The 13434-nt window shown below is 40.0% G+C and overlaps 1 protein-coding gene and 1 pseudogene across 2 annotated transcripts in view; one reads left to right on the forward strand and one right to left on the reverse strand.

The window, feature by feature from the left end:
* Positions 1–13414, reverse strand: part of Vcf1 (VCP nuclear cofactor family member 1) — an 18177-nt gene extending 4763 nt beyond the window's left edge. The window contains exons 1-2 of one of the 2 annotated variants that reach the window (XM_027946207.3): positions 13149–13414; positions 8693–8792 (exon numbers count right to left, since the gene is read on the reverse strand). In XM_027946207.3, coding sequence (XP_027802008.1) covers positions 8693–8792; positions 13149–13369 — 321 coding nt within the window. In that variant the 5' untranslated portion in view covers positions 13370–13414. The remainder of the gene's footprint in view (positions 1–8692; positions 8793–13148) is intronic. The other variant, XM_027946208.3, reaches the window with a different exon arrangement.
* LOC139702398 (programmed cell death protein 10 pseudogene) lies at positions 2246–3747 on the forward strand (annotated as a pseudogene).
* Positions 13415–13434: the final 20 nt, after the last annotated feature.

The following is a 13434-nucleotide window of genomic DNA, read 5'->3' on the forward strand; positions in this document are numbered from 1 at the left end:
TAATTTATTTTCTACAAAAAAAAAAAAAGTAATTTGAGGACAAAATTTGATCGTGAGCAAGTGAACTAAATGCTACTACATCTTACTTCCATCTTAAGACTGAGACTCTTAAAGTACCGATCCTGTCATGAAACTCTTTAGGAAGACTGGTTTATCCCCCTAACTAAAGAACTTCTAGAGCTTTCTGGCAGTGATGACTCCTCAGGAGAACATGTCTTTTGCAAAGGATCTTCTTCATCCCTCATCTTGAGAAGAGGCAAATAGCTCCATCAGAGCAAAGCTCCGTGTCCCCCTTCATGGAGGTGAAAGGCCCAAGATGCTAAAAGCCATTTATGCCCATTTAGCCATGCACATATGGTAGTTCTGTGTGGTGGATGCTCTTGTTCTCTGCCAGCCTACAGGAAAAGCAAGGCTTCCAGAAGGATGTGGCTTTAGAAACATGCATCACTAAAAGTAACCTCAATCAAGAAGAACAGAAAGCCATTCCAACACACACATTTCAAATACTATCTTTAAAAATAATAATAAATAAATAAATACATGTCTCTCGAAGGCACTCAGCTTTTTCTGCCAGCTCAGTCCAGGGTTCTCACTATGGGAGAGGCTTTGGGAATACCTCACAGTCTACAGATGGGCCAGGATTTTTCAAATTGGGGGTGAAACACATTGGTAGATACAACCAGGCTAAAGGAAGAACACAGTACAACCTGGTAAGCATAACTCCTCCATGAAGGCTTTCTTCAATGATTCACAAATATAATTGTTATGTATTCAGTCACAAAATACAGCACTTTTCAATGGGACAGGGCTGAAAAAGTTTGAAAATTATAGTAATTGATCTTGGAACACTGTGGAAAAAGTGGTCTGCTTTATGGGAAAAAGAAAAGAACATTTACTTTTAACCTCAAAGGCATTAACACTGAATTTGAAGTATCTATTAGTGCCTTAAAGGCATACACAAAGGCAAAATGGTTTATCATCTAAAACAAAAAACTTGAACTAGGAAAAAAATCAGACTGCTCTCACCTGATGATGCTTTTTAATATAAGATTGCTTGAGGTGGATGGTATCAGATAGTGTGTGGTCCTTAAAGTTAAAACTGCTATCTTAGCATTACAAAGCTCACTGACTAGGGTATTTTCAGGAGAAATTCATATTACCAATCAGAATAAGATCATAATGTGTGAAATAATAGACACTTGCAAATTCATGAACATAAGCAAACTAAGTTGATGAAAACTCTGACCAAAAACGTCCCCATACAATATACAAAAGCAACTCAAAAAAGTGCTGTTTTGAAGATCTGTTTAAAAAGGGGAGGATTCTACATTATCTTAGGCAACAGTAAAGTCTACCATAATCTTGTAAATGCAGATACCTGGGAGAGACCCACAAAAAAACAAACCAAAAAACTGTCCTCACAGTCCACTGTGGAATCACCTTTGGCTTAAGTGTACATGCCAGGTCCCACTGTAAGACCACACCTGGTCAATGGCAGGGCATGTCTAACCGCTGAACAATCACAGGTTCAGCAGGAGGCATTTCACTGGGGCTGCTCAGTCATTCAGTTAATATTTGCTGAACTTGATTCAAGAAGAAAATGGTGGCAGTGCATCCACTGATAACCACAGTCCAAGGCCACCAAAGTGAAAGAATTCCAACAATGGGGAGAGGTTCCTACGTGAATGGTATGTGTTGGGCCTAGAAGGATGAGGAAGACTTTATAGGCAGGAAATGACAAACTGGAGAACAAGAGCAAAGTCAAAAGAGGAGTATTCTGGAGAGGAAGATCTAATAGTGTGGTGTGACTGGGCTCACAGCAAGAGTTGGTGAGAGAAACACAACCAAATGGCAAGACTCCTGGAATCTGCATGCAGAAAGAATTTCTAAGCAAATAAGCCACACTCAGGTTTAATCTTGGGAGTAAGGACTCCAGGGATCTGTGAGAGATGAGGTGAAGGAGACAGAAAAGAGCCCCACTGGGAGATTTCCTCACACAGCAGGAGGCAGGCCCAAGCCACTGTGGGAATGTGAAATCTATGTGCCACACCCCAGAGGAGGATGGGAGGGACTGCAGAAGGAAACATCCAGCTGACCTGGAGGATCCAGAACATGCATGGCTAATAGCAGCTGCTCAGTACACATCTCCTCAATGGAAAGACCACTGGTGAACCTCGTGTAAAGGAGGAGCCGAGGAGGAAGCCAGACACAGAGAAGGAGGGCAGGCTGATGAGAAAGTACCCTCATGGCTGTGGACAACACAGCCGGCAGGGGGTAATGCTGGAGAAGAGAGGAAGCAGAGGAGAAAATGAGGCAAAGAGAAGAATTAGGAAGGAAGATAAAGAACTCCTGGTGCGGCAGTAAGGCCTGCCTTTGATTTTATTTTTCTAGGGTGTGAAGTCAGTTCAAAAGAGAACCCATTTATGCCCATGGCAGAAACCAAATACCTCTAAAGACTATTTTTCCTAATAATCTTTAGAAAGCTGCCCAGGCAGGAATATTAACAGTTAAAATCTCTCTACTTTGTAAAAACAGAACCAGAATGTATATATGAGTATATTTATTATCTAGAATCATGTTTTCTCCTCTTAATCAGAAAAGCAGATCAACATTAATATTTTTATTTTCGTCCACCTCCATTTTCCCATTCACTGGTGCTCTTTACATGAGTCTCAAAAGAAAAAAAGAAATCTTACTCACAGAATATATTCTCTGGAATCATAATGAGGCTCATTTTCATTCTAGGGGAACTGCAGGATCTGAACTAAATGAGAGAGACAATCCTAGACAAGTCTATTAAAGCATGTGCAAGTGCCCAATAATTTCAGAAAGCTCAAGGTTTGCTCACACTAGTGAGATCATAAGATTCCAAATTAATTCAGTGGATTAATTAAAACCACTTTCTAAATGAGCAAGGTGAGAAAATGCAGGTGATGGGGTCCTTCCAGCATTGCCAGAGTGACTTGACTCGGGAGCTGAAGAGGACTCCAAAGGTGGGAAGTGAAGTCAGGGCTCAGTGCCTATCAGTGTACATTTTGTGCCCAGTGTTTCACAGCTCACAAAAAAAAAAAGAAGAAACACTGCAGTGAATAAATTCCTCTGCATTGTAGTATTACTTTTTCTACTATATTTGGCTTATGAAGGAGGTTAACAATGGAAGAAATGAAGAATAAAGCTGAGACCACTTCCAAGGTTTCTATGCCCCTCTAGGTTAAGTATCCTGTGTTTAATGAGCTAGAAAGAATACATTCGTCTGCATCTCAGACATCGAAAGCCACTTCCATTAAGGCTGAAAAAGAAAATCCAGGTTTCACACAAGATACCACTATGAAAATTTTAGAGAAAAAAAAAAAAAGTGTAGACATTAACTTCATGGAGACCCTTCTTCATATGGCAGCTGATGATGGAGAAGAGTATATGACAATGACCAAGCCAGAATTCCAGACCAAAATTAAAAGACAGAAGCACTTAAGTATATTCTCAGTAAGCTCCCAGATGAGACCAGTGACAGAGCAAGGTTTCTGCAATCAATGATATAGCTAGTGCAACAGAAGAACTTCTCAATCCAGTAAATAATGTCTTCAAGAAACATCAATAGCAGAACTGCAGGGCACTTGAACACCAAAAGAAAAAAATCTGTAATGTACTACAAAAGTTGCAGTGATACTCTAAAAACATGTAAAGGTAGCAAGGCAATAAATGTATTCATAAGTGCCACTAGTTCATCAAACCAACTTGATACTTTAGGATCTTCAAAACTATGGCCTGAGAATTGTATGCCAAAAGATGTCTTTCTCAATGGCAGTATAAACTGCCTTTGTCTACTTTAAAGTTTGACTGTATCAAGTATCAGTCCCACCTAAAGGGATCTAATCCAGGATGCTGAATAGGATCATTATCATCTGACTTTATTTTTGTAAACTATAGCTTAATCATAACCTCACACTGAACATTTCACATCACTTTTGCTATTATCATTCTTTTAAGAATTAAAAGCCAAAAGAATTTACATCTTAATATGGCACTATATAACATTCCTTAAAAGAACTGCAACTGGCATTCGTTTCTAGCATTTTAACTTGAAAGCAATAATCTGCGAGATAATGTATCAATATTTGATGACAAAGATTGTTTACATATATTTGCCAACAGTTTATATTAAACACTGCTTTACTTGAAAAAGATGCATATGTGTGTGTGTGTGTGTGTGTGTGTGTGTGTGAACAGAAGGCCGAGACAACCTGGTATAATGTCTAAAGAACTCCTAATGAGAACTTAATAACAATTTATCAAAAATAAAGCCACAGGCCAGGTGCAGTGGAGCAAGCCTGTAATCTCAGTGGCTTGGGAGGCAGTGGCAAAGTACTAAGCAACTCAATGAGACCCTATTTCTAAATAAAATAAAAAATAGGGCTAAGGATGTGGCTCAGTGGTTGAGGGCCCTTTAGTTCCATCCCTAGTACCCCCTCCTCAAAAAATAAATAAGCAACAAGAATTTCTACATTTTGTCCTTAATCACTTTCAGCAAAAAGTAGTCAATGGAAATGCTCGTTAGTCATTACAGGGGAAGTACTGAATATTTTTAAGAAACTTCTAAGAGACGACAGTTTACAGTATCTTCAAACAATGCCCCTTTTTGAACTGTGCAACATTTTAGATTTTTACTTCAAAAATTAAATATTTCTGGTATGCTGGTCCCTAATAAGCTTTGCACATTTCTTTTTTCAAACATAGCCACAATTAACGGTAATTTAAAACTATATCAATAGTTGGTTTGAAATTGTCATGTTTATACTATATATACTCTTCAGTTATGTACACTTTTGTTTCACCATAGAGAAGTTTTAAGGAAATTATGTATCAAGTATTCATGTTATATGACTTCATTTTCAATTATAAAATAAAGGGGAAAAAATCAGAATCCCAGTGGCTTAGGAGGCTGAGGCAGGAGGATAGCAAGTTCAAAGCCAGCCTCGGCAAATGCAAGGCGCTAAGCAACTCAGTGAGACCCTGTCTCTAAATAGAATACACAATAGGGCTGGGGATGTGGCTCAGTGGTCGAGTGCCCCTGAGTTCAATTCCCAGTATCAAAAAAGAAAAAAAAAAAAAAAAAATACAAGTACTTTTTATAAAGCATATATCTAATTATCAGAAGCCAGATAATACATGGAAACTGCTAATGTCATCTGTAGATAAAGACATTAAAACTGAAGGTAAAGAACCTTCCTCCTACTACACATAAAGATACAATTCCAACTGCAAAGGGCAGCCTCTAAGAGAACAAATACAACTAAGTAAAATCTAGCCAGTTTCTACCCATCCAAAGAGCTCCTCAAGATAAGACAATACTGCAACCTTTATCTAAGACCCACTGGGAAGTCCCAAATTGACAAATCATTTTACTTCTTGCTCACCAAGGAAAACCAAGCCTAACTTAGGCTAACACGATTCATCTGGAATGATTTATCAACAACAAATTAATAATATACTGGTAGCAAATTATACCTCAATTAAAAAAACAGTATCCTAAGGCTTGTTCCTAAACTTAAAATTCAGGGGCTTAGGATATAGCTCAGTTGGCAGAATGCTTGCCTTACCTGCACAAGGCCCTGGGTTCTCCAGCACCATCAAAATAAATAAATAAATAAATCAGTCTTCAAGCACCAACTAGAGTTTGGAGAAAAAACCCTAATTTCTTCTTTTTGATAGAAATTTAAAAATGCTTTCCAACCAATGCTATACCAAGGCATTTACTTGGAAAAATACTTAGGGGAACCAGGTATGGGAAACACACCTGTAATCCCAGCTATGAGAGGCTGAGGCAGGAGGTTCATAAATTCCAGGGCAGCCTGGGCAACTTAATGAGACCCTACCTCAAAAAATATTTTTTAAAAAAAGGCTGGGGGGGGGAGTGTAATTGGGGATTTAGCTCAGTGGTAGAGCATACCTGGGTTCACCCTGGTAGCACAAGAAAGAAAAGATGGAGGAAAATGATTCTTCTGTTGCTATGATTCAAAAGGAGCCTGGGACCTGGCTTCCTGGACGTGTCTCCTATCTTCTGTGAGGTAGCACATATCACCTTTAGGAGCAAGAGGCTATACTGTCAAGCCCCAGGGCCCAGCTCCTTCTCCACCTCTTACTGAACGGGTATCTTTGGGCAAGTGACTGTTTTTCTGTGTCCCCAATTTTTCCATCAGGAAAGTGGAAATTTTTTCTTCTCCTACTAAAATGGGAGGAAGAAAATATACAGTCTCTCTCTCGACCTAATTAACATGACAAATCACTTCACATTTTTGATCCACACAACATCCAGGAAAGAGGAACTCTCTCCAACTTACAGATAACAGAGTTCCTTATGACACACTTCAACATAAGCCAAACTTTCCCAGTATCTGCCAATATTATTACATTTAGGGGAGAAAAGTAACTTTCAGAAAATTTGTTACAAGTAACAATTTTAAATCTTTCTTAGTATTTAAACAAATTTCTCCCAAATAAACATTCAAGTTATAAGAAAACAAATTTCAGAATTAAGTTATTTCAGGAAAGGCACAAGGAATAGTTCCTCTTAATCTGAGTTTGTCTAAGGAAAACTGGCCCCAGCTGAGAATTAAAAGTAACCCTTTTATTAATAATGTTAATAATACTTTAATATATAAATTATTAACAAAATTAATAACATTACTTTCCCTTTTAATTACATAATTGTCAAAAAGGAGCCAAATACCTCTAAACTTGTTTTTGTGCTACAAACATATGACTCTATTCCAGGGCTGGAGATGCAGCTCAGTGGTGGAGCACTTGTCTAGAAGGTGTGAGGCCCTGGGTTCAATCCCCAGTACTGCAAAAAAATAAAAAGAACGTATTGCAGGAGAGAAACCTCAATGATTCAGGGCTTAACTTTCCATCTTAAGAGATTCCCCTGCCTTTTGCCTCTCCAGCTCTCACCCAGTTCATATACCCTCACTCCTTGTTAATGCCATCACTGAGGCGGCACTGACAAATGCTCAGTCAGAGAGTCTGGACCTAATGGCTACAATACCCCATGAGCTGACCCTGACCATCAGAGGGATCAGATAAAAACCACCTTACAGACCTTAAATCATAATGAAGATGATCTACTTCATACTGTAGAGAAATGATCACAGAGGGGTTCGACAGCTCAATGTCTTTAGACAAGTTAGAAAAAGATACATGATCCAAGAGGTTAATGAACAACACACTGTTTTCTTCTGATACTGATGTATAGATTTTAGAATTGAGTGAAGGCCATTTTCTACAAGACCAAAAACAATAACAACAAAACTAACCCGAATGTGTCTGGTTCAGTTAAAATAACTGAAATGTTTAATGTAAAAAAAAAAAACAAAAAGATAGTCATTTCTCTGTTCTCAGTCATCAAAACTACAGACAGGGGGAAATGATTAATACACAAAGAGTTAGACCTTCTACTCCCTGGAACCAAAGTGAACATCAGACAGCAGAGTTTACATACAGATCTAGGAAAGAAATACCGATGCTGTAGAAAGTCATCTCTGTCTACATCTCCCTCAATGATAGTCCCACAAATCAAAAGAGTAATGGAAACTCCATCACTGTTCAACAGTTCTACCATAAGATGTTCATAGCAGCCTCTAATCTTTGGTTTTCTTTCATTCCTGAGATCCCCCAAATATCACTTTGAATGAAAGCTCAATTACTTTTCTATTAATCATAAAAAAATAAAATGAAAAAAGCAGGTAAGATTTTTAAAAGAGACAAAAAAGGCTATGGGAACTACTCTTCACAGAAGGAAGATTCTCATCTCAACTTGTTTGTTAACTGTTCCTACATGAGAGTAACTGATTTTCCCCTTTGGGAGAGTGACTTTGGACTGCTGGTAAGAAAAGAGGATATAGGCCTAATCTTGTTACTGAGAACTAATTAAAGTATAATTCATTCTAGTTGAGAATTCTACTAGAAAGTACAAGGCTGTGATTTAGGACTCTGTCATTATGGCATTTCTCCCTTAATGTGACAACTGTTAAGGGTCAAAATTTTTAGGGACATAATTTATGTTAACATTGGCTTTCTTTCCCCACCATAAAGTAGCCTTCTAATCACACAAAACATTCTCTCCATTGTGCATACTGAAGCATTCTTTCAGGAAACTGAAGTCGTAGAAAACTTCAAGAGTACTTCCCTCCATCCAATACCCCCCTCCACCTGATGGACCAAGTTCTTTCTAGAACATAATGAAAAGTAAAAACACTTCAAAATGGCATCTTGCATACATAATATATCTTCCATACATCTTATATAATCTGCACACTTAAAGTCTCTAGTGAATTCAAGCAACAAAATATAGCTATCGTAAGGACATTTACTGGTTGCTGAACTATAAAATAAGTGTTTAAAGATAGGTTTTCAAAGGTCCATGACACTTCTATAAATACTTATGTGGGGTGTGTATGTTGGGGGTGGGGAGGGAGAATACATGCAAAAGCATATACTGCTTTGCTGGGAAGAGAGTAAATAATTTCCTCAAAGGGGACATGATTCAAATAAGAAGAAAAAGAGTTGAAACCACTTCAATTAAATAAGATTGCTTTTGTTCTCTGAATAAATTAATTTCTTTTAATTACACAACATAAACTGGGTTATTTAGCTTAAGCAGCGAAAACAACCCAGAGTCTATGACCACATTTCCTACCTCTGTGTCCCAGGAATCCTGAAAAACAGGGTTTCTACTACTCCTTTTGGTCTGGGGGGGAAGATGGTTATCTTCTTCATTGCCATTCCTTCTTCTTTTCCTGAAATTAAAATACAAGGAAGGGAAAGAAAAATCCAAGAATTGATCTTTTACACTTAAACATGACAACATATAAATTTGCCCTGATGCCTGAGAGAATTTAATTTACCACATGATATCCCAAAAGGTAGAAGCTGGAAGTATTACCATCACTGGGCCCTAAGAGCAAAAATATAAAGTAGCAGCAGCACAAGCTTAAATTAGTAAGACTAATTTCTAAACAGAAGCCTGACAACTTCCAAAGTCTGCTGGGAACAAAATAAGAAGAGGTTAATGACTAAGCTTTCAAACTCCAAGTTTTCTTCTTTCCATGTTCTCTGAAATGACAATTTCAAATTACCTAACTTTACTTCCTTCCATACGACAACATTGAAGAGATGAGTGGCTGCTTTTGACTATTTGCCCAGAAAATCCTGATTAAAAATGGTGCCACACAGGAATATCACAGATTCATGGCAGCCTCTGATCTTTAGTTTTCTGCATCCCTGACTTTCCCCAATTATCACACTAAACAAAACCTCTGTGCCCTCCAGAGGATTTGAATACTCTTTTGGGCAATCACTAGGGGAGCAACTCTTAGCCACGTTGGCCTGGCTGGTCTGGCCATGCTCTATTATGATATAACAGTCACTGCACTTTACTAGGTTGTTGCTTTGAGACCACAGCATCAGCTGCTTAAAATTTACGGGTTTGAAGAAAACTCATCTTTTTCAGGCAAGTGCTCCTAGAAATATAAGAGACAAAATAGCATGCACTCTATGCAAGAATTAAGTGCTATCAAAAGATTTCTAAACCCTAACCCCAATAGTACAGTCCTATATGGTAATCTCTAACCATATAGTTCTTTAAACTTAAATAAAATTAAAAATCCAGTTCCCAGGTCACACTACATTTCTAGTACAAAATGGCCATGTGTAGTCAATGTCTCCTGCACTGAACAGCACGGATGGAGAATGTTCCCTTTGCTGCAGAAAGCTCTGTTGGGTAGGATCTGCTAGAGGTCACATATACAACACACAGCATATATTATGAAGAAAATATATTCTAATTTTAGTTATTAATGCTTAAACGTTCAATTTTTTTTTTTTTTTTTTTGGTGTGTGTGTGTGTGTGTATGGTACTGGGGATTGAACCCAGAGTCTTGTACAAGCAAGGCAAACACTCCACCAACTGAGCTACATCCCCAACCCTCAAATTTCTATAGTTAACAGACAAGAGGCTAGTGAGAGAGAGGAAAACTGCTTTTTGGAAAGTATATGGGGTACAGTATCCTCTATACAATTATCAACTTCATATGAGGGTAGAGTTGGCTTACTATGATGCCCTTGATCCTAAGGTTTTGAGTTGAAATCTGGATGTTCTACAAACTTTATCACTCCCAGCTCAGTTCCCTGTACTCTGCACATTTGAAATACTTCTAACTTTATTAATGATTATGGACCCCAGTGTAGATCTGGAATGATAAAGTGAGTTGTGTGACACTGATTAAGCTTTAAACAACCCGCAACACCGTGGGCTTCACCATTTACCTAATTCTGAGACTCAGTTATTTGTAAAGTAAGACCATCATTTAGGTTAGATCTTATTTGCATGTTATTTTTTATGTACTTGGAGGTTAAAACTAGATGAATTCCGAATTAATCATTAAATGAATGTCTTATCATCATAAATTTGGACCAGGAAACTTCTTTCATAACAACATGATCAGAGAATTTAAGTGGGAATGTGCAGCAGTAGCAAAACACTATCTGCTGGGAGTCAGTTGACACCAAAGAGAAAGTCACTGAATGGCAGGATGCTGTCCCTGAGCGCTGGTTTCATCAGTATGTCAACAGCTGATTATACTTTGGGTTGCTGACTCACTCTAACCAAACTTATGAGCCTGACTAAAATTTGCCATTTCCTCATTTATAACAGGGGCTGTATCTTTCCAGTGACAAGAATGTCAAGGAGGTTGTATAGAAAAAAAAAAAAGTCTTAAGTAGATGGGCTTTTAAATTTTAACTAAACCCTGGGAAAGCCACATAAATATTCCTGCTTCATAATAGGTTGATTCTCAAGGTACTAACATTATCTCTCTGGTGTGTGGGTGATCCTCTCCTTCAGGTAGTAAGGGATTAAGAATGAATAGTACCTATTCCTCATTCTCCCTTTCCTAGGCTCTTAGTAGAGTCCATCTTTAAAACATTCTGCTTTCACCAGTCTTGCTAATTGGCCAAGATTACTGCTTCATGCTCATCTGTCAGTACAATCAGATTATAGCTTCTGACATTAATGCCATATACCATGTTATAATTTTGGCAGGCACCCTGTCATTGATTCTATTATCCCCTCACCATCTAGGTACAGATGACTGTTTGGCATCTGTTACTTCACACAATGGCTGATTCTACTATTTTGTCATTTTATTTATCTCCAACCTTCCTATCATCCTCCAGGGGTTGAGAAGTAATCTTAGACTATGAGGCTGGGATTCAAACTTTTTAAAAAATAATGTAAAATCTTGTTTCTTTCTGAGACAAGAAACTCTGAGTATATATAGATAAGGATCTTTTTTTTAAAGTAGGGACTCCTTCACTAGACACCTCTCAATAGTTATCAGCACTGTGGGGAACAAGTAGGAAAAAAAAAATCATCATCTTGGATCAACCCTTCATCTCAAAATCGCAGAAAGAGATACAAAGAAATGAACTGAGTTGGAAATGGTAAGACAGAGCAATGAACTGGCAGAGCTGGTTCATGACCCTCCCTAAATGCAAGATGAAGTGAAAAACAGGCAAGAAAAGCCTGTCAAAAAAAAGATTACTTCTTTTTAAAAAGTTACCATTATAAACATGTCCAGATTATTTGTATACATACTAAATAAAAGAAATCTACTATCTGGATAAACACATTCAGATTATTTGTGCATAGTACTGGAAAAAAAAATTTTGCAGGAAATTATTTAGACTTCTTCAAATATGTGAGACAACACACACAAAAAAAGTATCAGAACTACAAACTGGGTTTGGGAAGCAAAAAATATCAGATCAAGCTTATTGTATCTTAAGATCCTGTTCCTAATTCTGATGGCATATCTGTAATTGGGCCATAATTTCAATTTGGCCTAATTCAAACGTTTCAACAATCCTATTAATAATTAGCACCTATTGGGACAGATTATACCTTTTGGCATTAATGTCACAGACCAGGTTATAATTTTGGCAGGCACCTTATAAATTCAAATTTAGTCCACTCTTCTCTTCTGTACAATTAGATGCTTTATGCCCCACTTGCTTCATGACCAAAATTAATAATCCAATGCAGGCTGAGGAGCCCTATGATAACTTCAATGCCATGAAATAAGTGTGTTCCGGAGAAGCGTCCTTTGGAAAGAATGCCAATTACACTCACAGCCAATGAAAACCAGGAACAAAAAAAGATCCAGCATCATCTAGGAAGGCAATCCTATGATCCATCTTACTTAGGCCTGAAACTACTATGGACTAAAGGGCAGTGAACCTGGACAGACCAGGATAAATCGACTGATCTCTATAAATCTGTTTCCTTGAAGAAGAGAAAGTTGGACTTGGAGATCTACAGGTTTTCACTTCAAGCTCCACGATGAGGGATTTCTCTAATCTGAAATAAAGCGGATCTTCTTCACTCTGGGGTAATACATCCAAACTTTCTCCTCTCTGCCTTCTCGGAGGGAATAATAATAATAATAATAATAATAATAATAATAACAACAACAATAATAATAATAATGAGATCCCAGCTGAGACCAGGCTGGGGGGCCAGGCAGTGCCCACCTCGCCTTCGGAGCCAAACGGTCCGACGTGCGAACAGTTTAGAACGCTGCCTGTTACAGCCACAGCCCAGACCACAGCACCGGGCTGTTCCCCTCCAGCTTCACAACCGACCGGGGCGGCGCGGCGTCCTCCGGAGCCCCGCTGCGGCAGGGTCAGGCCGACCCCCTGCTCCTGACCTTGGGAGGGCGCAGCGCCCGCCCCGGGGCTGCCCCTCCGAGACCAGGCATTCCTCCCATCCCCCCACCCGCCCAAATTTAGGACAAGGAGCCTTCAGGGCCACCGTCTCTCCCCCGGCATCGGACAGGCCGCCTCCCAAGCAGGAAAAGACAGCCGAAGATGTAAGAAGGAAAGAGGACAACGCTGAACCCGGAGTCCCCGCTCCGGCACCCACAGGACCGGGCACCCGGCCACTCGCGCATCCCTCTCCCCGCCTCCCCGCCGCAGAGCAGCCTGACGGAGCCTCGCAGCGCCCAGGCTTCGCAGATCCCCGCTTCGCGCGCCCCCCGGCCCCATCCCCGCAGCCCCCAGGCGAGGGGCCGGGCAGGAAGGGGATCCCTTCTCACCTGGGGCGGAGGCGCTCGCTCATGGCAGCTGGTGGAGAGGAGCGACGCGGCGCCGCCCGGCGCGAGGTGCAAACAGGGTGGGCTGTGTTCCGGCGGCCGCCACGCCCACCCCCTCGGGTCTTGGCTCTCGCCGCCGCGCGGGTGGACGCTGCGGGCGGTGAGTACCCCTCTGTCGGACCCGTACCACCGCTACTTCCGGCGTCTCCTCCGCGCCCCCCCATGTCGCAGCCGCCGTGGTACCGCCCCCTTGCGGCTGCGCAGTGGCGCAAAGCCGGCCGCGCTGACC

This window comes from Marmota flaviventris, chromosome 17 (genome assembly GCF_047511675.1).
Source record: "Marmota flaviventris isolate mMarFla1 chromosome 17, mMarFla1.hap1, whole genome shotgun sequence".
NCBI lineage: Eukaryota > Metazoa > Chordata > Mammalia > Rodentia > Sciuridae > Marmota > Marmota flaviventris.